Source organism: Phaethon lepturus, unplaced genomic scaffold, assembly GCF_000687285.1.
Source record: "Phaethon lepturus isolate BGI_N335 unplaced genomic scaffold, ASM68728v1 scaffold32018, whole genome shotgun sequence".
Classification (NCBI taxonomy): Eukaryota; Metazoa; Chordata; class Aves; order Phaethontiformes; family Phaethontidae; genus Phaethon; species Phaethon lepturus.
In genome coordinates, this window is record NW_010556030.1 from 9,826 (window position 1) to 17,573 (window position 7,748).

General features: G+C 48.0%; 1 protein-coding gene across 1 annotated transcript in view; it reads right to left on the reverse strand.

Annotated features, from left to right (window-relative positions):
* FRS3 (fibroblast growth factor receptor substrate 3) overlaps positions 1-5,088 on the reverse strand; it is a 5,415-nt gene extending 327 nt beyond the window's left edge. The window contains exons 1-5 of the mRNA XM_010292354.1: positions 5,023-5,088; positions 4,295-4,481; positions 2,140-2,301; positions 1,418-1,575; positions 1-618 (exon numbers count right to left, since the gene is read on the reverse strand). The exon at positions 1-618 is cut by the window's left edge and continues 327 nt beyond it. Of these exons, the coding sequence (XP_010290656.1) occupies positions 1-618; positions 1,418-1,575; positions 2,140-2,301; positions 4,295-4,481; positions 5,023-5,088 (1,191 nt within the window). The remainder of the gene's footprint in view (positions 619-1,417; positions 1,576-2,139; positions 2,302-4,294; positions 4,482-5,022) is intronic.
* Between the last annotated feature and the right edge of the window lie 2,660 nt (positions 5,089-7,748).

Sequence of the window (7,748 nt, forward strand, 5' to 3'; positions counted from 1 at the left end):
GGGAGGGAAGCCGCTGCGCCGCTGGCCACTGCCCCTGTGCAGCGCCTTGTTCTCCGAGTTCATGTAGTTCTGCAGGGGATCTTCTTCACCAGCCTCAGAGTAGCCGTTGGGGGAAGGTGTCAGCACATCCCCAGCGTCTTCCTCGCCCCGCCGGAGCGGCTGGCACTCCCACACCGGGGGCAGCGACGGCAAGTTCTCATAGTGTAGCAACGCCGTTCTGCGATGGGAGCAGCCGGGTAAGCCCACGTCCTCCCGGGTGAGTTTCAAGCGCCCGCCTCGGCAGAGAGAGGAGGTGCTGGGGGTCAGCAAGCCATTGACATTCTCATAGACGCACTGGGGCGAAGGGCACTCCTCCTCGCACTCGTTGTTGTTGTTGTTGGCGGGGCAGAAGTGTGTCTTGCACTCCCGGTGGTGCCGACAGACACGTCTGTAGTTGGATGTGGGACCTAACACGAACTTAACCTCCCCTGGTTGCAGAAAGACCTGGGGATTGCGGTCTTCAAGGGAGCAGCTGTGGTTCCTATGGGGGAAAGGAGGGTGGACTTCAGGCAAGGAGTGCATACAATGTCGGCCCCTCAGCTCCTGATCACCATTGGCCGTGTTGACGTAGGTGTGGGACTGCAAGGAGAGAAGCAGAGGGACAGTGAAGGAGAAGAGAAGAGACAAGAGCAAAGCAGCTGTCAGCAGCTGAGAAACCAACAAGCATGGAAAATTTTTTGGTGGCTGATGAAGCAGGAGATGAAAGAATTTCAGAAGTCGAAAAGATTTTGGGAAGCAAAACACAAAAGCCATATCTGGATTTGTGGGCTGAAAGAGAGACAAAAAGGAGTCCAACTGCAGAAGATCCACATCATCTATTTCACGTTCAATGCACATGGCACAGAAAAAAAGCAAAGCCACTTGCAAAATGTTTCCCTGAGCAGCTTACACTGGCAATATAGCAGCACTCACACCTACCTAGGCTTCTCTGATAATGGTTGAGACAAGCTAGATTTTGCAGGGAAAAGTCTTAAATTCTAAAACTGAGAAGAAAGGGCTGAACATCAAAAATACAGAGTCTGAACTTGGGTATGCATCTGCACATCAGTTTAGGGGTTGCAATAATAACTGACAGATGGGGCAGTATGACTTGAACTCACAAGTGAAGTGCTGCTGTTAAATAATTGCCACACGAATACTAGTGGATCACAGAAGCCAACTCAGCCAGCCTTGACAGAGTGCCTGTTCTAGTGAAGTGTCAGAGAGCAGAAGTCTCAAGAGCAAAATGAAGCAAAAGAGGAAAAAAAGGATGACAAGGTATAAAGATCCCCTGAGCTTTGCTGGAGTAAGAGAAACTCAGAATTGCACAAACCTGATAGCAAAACAAGCTGCTTGTTCATCGCTTGCAGACAGCAGAATTTAGGATACCCAGGTTTACCTGCTCATCAGGCCCAATAAGGGCATGAGTAGAGTCTTCGCCCACAGAGGAATGCCTCAGGCTGCTCACGGAGGGACGGCGGGCTGTGGAGTATGATAGGGTTTCTCCAGGGAAGCTGTGAAATCCATTGGGAAATCCTGGGACAGTGTACCCCAGACCTGAGAGAGAATCAAGACAGATAAGCATTAGAGCATTGGTTTGGTATAAAATAGAGTTGACTTCATTTTCAGAGGAAGCTGGCCTCTTGACTGCACCCTGTAAGTCAGAATCAGCCTGTCTGGGGAACATCCCTACCATGAAGCACCTAGTATAGATACAAGGGCTAGGCCCTCTTCTTTACATTTAAGTCATTCCCAATGACAGGAATTGAACAAACCTGAATTCCTCCAGATGTGGTTTCCTCTAAGAACCACCTGATCCTTGTAAATGCCACTTAAAAAGTCCAGAAGAAAACCAACCGAAGAGTAACAACTTGGTTGACTACTTGAAGGGCTTTTTGGTGCCATTTCCTTGGAAATAAAATACCCCATCGCAGACAAGGGGGGCCTTAACATAAACATGCTCCATGAGACACACGTGGACATAAAGATGTGGGTCAGCAGTGAGGCAGCACATGGGAGAGATCCATGGGCTGCAGAGGGCAGTTTCACACGAGCAATTGCAGACACCACCCACGTCTCTGTATTCCCCCCTCTTCTCCCCAGATGCTGAAGAAGCCTTACTGTTGGGTGCCTGAGGGGTCTGGGAGAGCTCCCGCTCCGTGGGGTGACTGTTCCTGGTGATGACAACAGGCTCTTCCACTACGTTGATACTGTTACACTGCATCAGGTCCTGAAGCAGATTAAAGATCTCCTCTGCTCTGGAACACTTGAAGGCAAAAATCCCTGCACAGTAACAACGAGGAGGGTCAGAAAAGCAAGAACGCAATCCTGTTTTAACAAGAGCTTACGTAATTCCCGGATCTAAATGAACACACAATTCTGATTTCTCTTGCTGTGTTTAACACAATCAAACCCTGCAACCCACAGCCACAGGAAAACAACCAACAACTCAGTGGGTTATTGCATCAACAGAAATACAATGCCATGACTGCCATCTGACCAAATGGTGCATTATTACAAGGAAAATAGTGAGCATCCCACACGTCACTCCCACATGAGCAGAGGTGTGAAAGGGACAGGCTAACCGGTCTCGTTTCATCTCTAATCTTCTATTTTAACTCACTTGGCACCCAGTCCAATTCTCGCTGCCAGGGCAAAGTCTTTCCAGTGAATACTTGAAGCTGAACTGGGCCCTGTGGAGTGCGCACATGAGGGAAGGACAAGAACACCGTATTTTAAAAATGTAGGGAATTAAACAGTGTCTCCCCAAACAAGCAGCCCAAACCAGAGCTGGTGTGTGCAGAGCTAGCCAATCCCAAGCTGGCACGCACACACACGCACAAAAGCCATAGCAACAAGAACAGCATGGCAACAACAGCTGCTACCCCAAAGAATAAGGTTTTAAAAATTCTGGCGAAAAAAATAGCTATATCTGCCTTATATAAGGTGGGGAGCAGCATCAGGAAGGAATCCTCCAAATAAAGTTTACTAAGCAGAATAAAAATCTACAAGAAAGGGAGAAAACTCATCAAAACACAACACCAACCCTCTCATTTCTGTCTGCTTTAACAGTGATGAGTTAAGTATGTGTCTGCTAAAAATTTTGTAATATATGAAGAGCAAACAGCTCTGCTTTATCACCACTACCTGGACCTAAACAAAACCAAAACACACACAGGGCAGAATTTTAATCACTGATCTGCATCCTGCAAAAGGCAAAACAGAAACTGAAGACGAGCAATTCCCATCACTGGCAACTGATAAGCGCAAGACTCCAGGAGAGGAAAACCCCACTTACATAAATATCAAAAAGGAGCATACGGCGCTATGGATTTGCACAGCGCTTTACACAGATGCTGAACAGTCATGCGGAGTCCTTTTGGGTAAGAAGGCGTTTACAAACCCATTAATAGAATGAAGAAACAAACTTTTTTTTCCTTGGGGATGCAGATGCCAAGAAAATGTTCAGCTCCTTCAAAGCAAGAGAGACAGACTGGTAAAGGAACTAACAGGCACCATTGTAAAATTGAAGTTTATTCCCAGCACTGCTGATGACTTGGCATGTACTTCTGGGTGACTCACTTCCCTTCTCCATGCACAGCACCCCCGTGCATAAAATCAGTAAAACATAAAACTCCTTTCCCTCTATGTTACAAAGTGCTGCCAGACACAAAATGCAAAGCACTAACCAAGGCAGAGAGAATGCACTGAGAAAAGTACATTGTGCTCAAACAACTATTGCTACTGACGTGCATTTGGCAGCTCTGTGGAATAAGCAAATCCTAAGAGGTTCCTGCAAAACCCCTAAGAGGGACCTGCAAAAAGGCACAGAGGATGCCCTTTCTTTTTATCCCCAGAGTTAAAAGATGCTTAACAAAGCTTCAGTCTTGCAGAAAGTACTTTCTAGCGCCTACAGTGAGAAGTCCAGCACCTCAGAGCTGACAGTGTAACTAACACCCTCTCTGACATTAAATACGTCTCACCCAATGCGCAAGCCTGCTCCACCAATTACCTCAGGAGCACCGATGCACTAGCAAAATGAGACCATTAGATTTATGCCCAGGTCCTGAGCCACAATGTTGTTCTCATTGGTGTTCTAAGCAGAGTATTAACCATATGTGCATGCGCACTCTGGTGTTCTGGGGGAACAGAGGCTGCAAAAGAACCTGTTGAGTCATTAGATGCAGGAATTTGGAAAGACACAAGCATCAGCTCACTCTGGCTGCCTGGGAACAGAAACTTCCGCGTTCCTCCCTCCAGGAACCTCCACACTCACCCTGCCCTGTCTGGCAGCGACGGCCACTCTCGAAGGAGAAGAGGTTGGAGTCATAGCCATAGCGGCGCAAGCAGAGGTAGGGCCACCTGACAGCATCTCGCTTGTGCGTGTGCAAGATGAGCTCCGTCTGTGTCAGCTCCATAATCCCAGATCCCAGCTCGTTACCTTCATCGTCCACGTTCGTTACCTGCAGAGGCCACAGAGCTCAGATCAGGAAACTCAGTGCATTGGTATTAAAAAAAAAAAGCCCACACATGAAGATACTGTAATTCCCATGGATTTCCCCTCCATTTACTGAGATGCCTTTTTCTCAGCTGAGAGCATGAATTCATTGCTGGCAGAAGGCGCCAAGCTGGCAGCCCTGGAGACTGTGTGCTTGGCAGTTCAGCTGATGTGTCTCAGCACAGACACTGGAACACAGCCCTGAGCAATAAAAGGTTTCTCTCCAGTTCCCCATTTCCTTGCTGAGGCTCAATCTCAGTGCAGAGACAATTTCTACTGCAAATACAAGCACACTTGCAGCAGAGGTTGCTTAAGGAAAGGAAAAAAAAAAAAAACACCCAAAACCCAAAACAGTAACATATTTGCAGATCTTATCAAGTGAAAGACTTCTCTGCAAGAGCAGAAGTTTCCTTTCCTTTCATGCCTGGAGTCTAACCCATGCTGGGCTTTGCTAGTAGTCGATGCTGTCACAGAGTCTCTGATGGGAATGAAGGTGCAATACTTACCTTAAATTTGGTGGGATGGTTGTCTGAGATGCTGTCTCTGCACAGACAACTATAGCAGCTCCCCATGACGTCAGCATAAGAGGTAATCCCTGGGGAGAGGGCACAAAACAGAGGACAATCACGTTTTTGAACAAACTCCTCCCACCCTCTCCAAACACGCATCACTGACCACCTGTATCCTCCTCAATCCCCCTGCACATGGCCCAATGGGTTTGGATCTCAAATTCTTCAATGTGTTCCTCGATTAATGGACACCATACAATATAAGGTTAATTAAAAGTAATAGCTTTCTTACCATTAGGCAATTGTTGGATTTTTTTGGAGTGAGAAGAAATTCCCACTACTGTCCCTCTATCTCCTTCGGGACTTCATGGTAACCAGGTTTCAGAGTCACCTAAAACACAAGGGAAACGGTCCCATCCTCCACCTGACAAGGAAAATACAATTAAATTAAAAAAACAGAGAAGATTAAAAAGCAGGGGGTGGAGAGGGTTGTGACTGAAGCTCCTTTCAAATATCACAAGGAAGGCAGGCACTTTTTTTTTTAAATTAACTACCTACATTTATATGAATGTAGAATATAATTCTGCACAGACCACTCCTGTAATTTCTGAAAAAACATACAGTCTACAGCTAAAAAAACCCTAAAAATAGGAGATATTCTACTTGTTGGCTTTGGGATCCTACACAGGAGTGGGGTTTATCAGAGCTATTGTAGCGCAAATAAAATACAACAGTAATACTGAGAGTAGTGAGGACACGAGGGATCACACGCATCTGTTGCTTAGGAATGTGAAGATACCTTCACTCGATGGAAGGTCCTTAAGGGTCAGAGAACTATCAGCCTTAAAAGCCAGTGAACACAACAGCTGTTCTCTTTGGACTACAAGAAGTAACAAATGCCAGAAAACACAAAAACTCTGCTATCCGACAACAGTCAGCAAGTGCAAGTACCAAGCAGGCAGGAGTTGCTACTCACTAGTAGTGAGAAATACTGCAACCTTTGATGTAAGCTTAAAGGACTCCGCATCCACTCTAGAGCGAGGGATTCTGCAGGAGACAACACAAGAGGATGCCATGTTTTATTTGGCAAGAACAGCTAAGCTAATGATCTCTCCATCTGAGGCATAAGAGAATAAAGTCATGTGGATAACCAGCCTGGCACTAGAGCAGTAAATAAAATGAAAAGGCTATTGGAAACCTCGCACTCTGCCATGCCAGACTCTGCCTCACCAGTCGCTCCAAATTAAACTATGAATCACGAAGTTGCAAAACCACGTTGCACAGCTGCCCTTGGGCTCCCTCGCAGTGCAGAGCGGTGCAGAGGGAGGGGGAAGAGCCAGTGGTGAGCTGACCAAGGGGTCCCATTTCCTTCCTTACATCAAAACATAAATCACCTTCCATTGCAACCCCATGCCTTAGCTTTGGCCCCTGGAGACTTCCCTACCACACCCTAACCCTGCAAAGTGCCCCAGAAGAGGAATGCTTCCTTTTGAGCAAGCTGGAGGAGCTAGAGCACAAATCAAGCCAGCTGCTGCCTGCCTTCTTGCACATACCCGTCATCCCTAACAGCAGTAACACCACACACTCCCGGATCAGCACTGCATCCTGCTCAAGCCATCCTATTTGTTTTTCTAGACTCAGTATGGATTTACTCCCTGCTGACCTTACAGGCTTTGATCAGTCATTGAGCAACAGATCCCTCTACGTTTCATCTAATCTGGTCACTAGGGGCCTTGTTCTCTACTGTCTCTGCTCTCCCACTCCCATCTTATCATTTCCCTCAGTTAAAAAAAATCTTGTAGAAAACGTGTTACCTTTGCCCCCTCTTTCTTCTTTATTCCTCTCTCCCACTGGTGTTCCCTCCACCTGCATCTGTCTAACCTGGGAGGGGGGTTTGGACAGAATGCCGTTGCCTATCCTGAACAGTTATTATGGTCAGAACTGAATAAACAAGAAAAAAACAATTGTGAGATCCCTGAATGCTCCCTTGGCGCTTCCCGCTACCCCTCGCTGTTGAATATTTTAGTGGCATCCCTTTCACACAGACACTGAGACTCTGAAGTCTTGCTCAGCGCTTTCCACACGCACCTCTCCAACAGCTGTTTGCCGGTTCATAGCCTTTACTAGTTGAACCAAACACTCTAACAGTTCGACACGCTTCCCTGCGAGCAAGAGCAAATGCCTCCTAAGACCAGCAGCCCCATCCATCCTTTCAGTCTCCCCACCTCCCAGGACCCAAACATAAATCCTCCTCAGAGCCTTTGTAGCCCTCCTTGGCCCAGTTTCCAGACCACAGCTCACCTCTCCTGATTTCACAGCTGGGTCCTTCACTCTCCTCCCGAACCCTCTGCTCCTACAGAGGCTCCGTCCGCACCCCCAGCCTGCAGGAGACCCCCCCATGCCTCCGTGCTCCTCCATGCCATTCTCCTAAACCTGGCACTGCAGAAGAGGATCCACCTAAGCCCCAAAGGACCAGGGTACCCCGGCACCACCGTGACAGCCCTGCACAGGGGCACACGGATACCTCGCGTGGAAATGCACATGGCCCCACACCAACCCACCCGTGACACGCAGCAACGGACCCAGGCGAGGAGGAAAAGGGCCGCTGGAGAGGAGAAGGGGCTGGAGGGAGGAAAAAGGGGCCTGCACAGCCCGTGGGGACAGGGGGCATGAGGAAGGGGCGAGTCCCGGGGGGTAACAGGGAAGGGTGTGCAGGGGGGCGG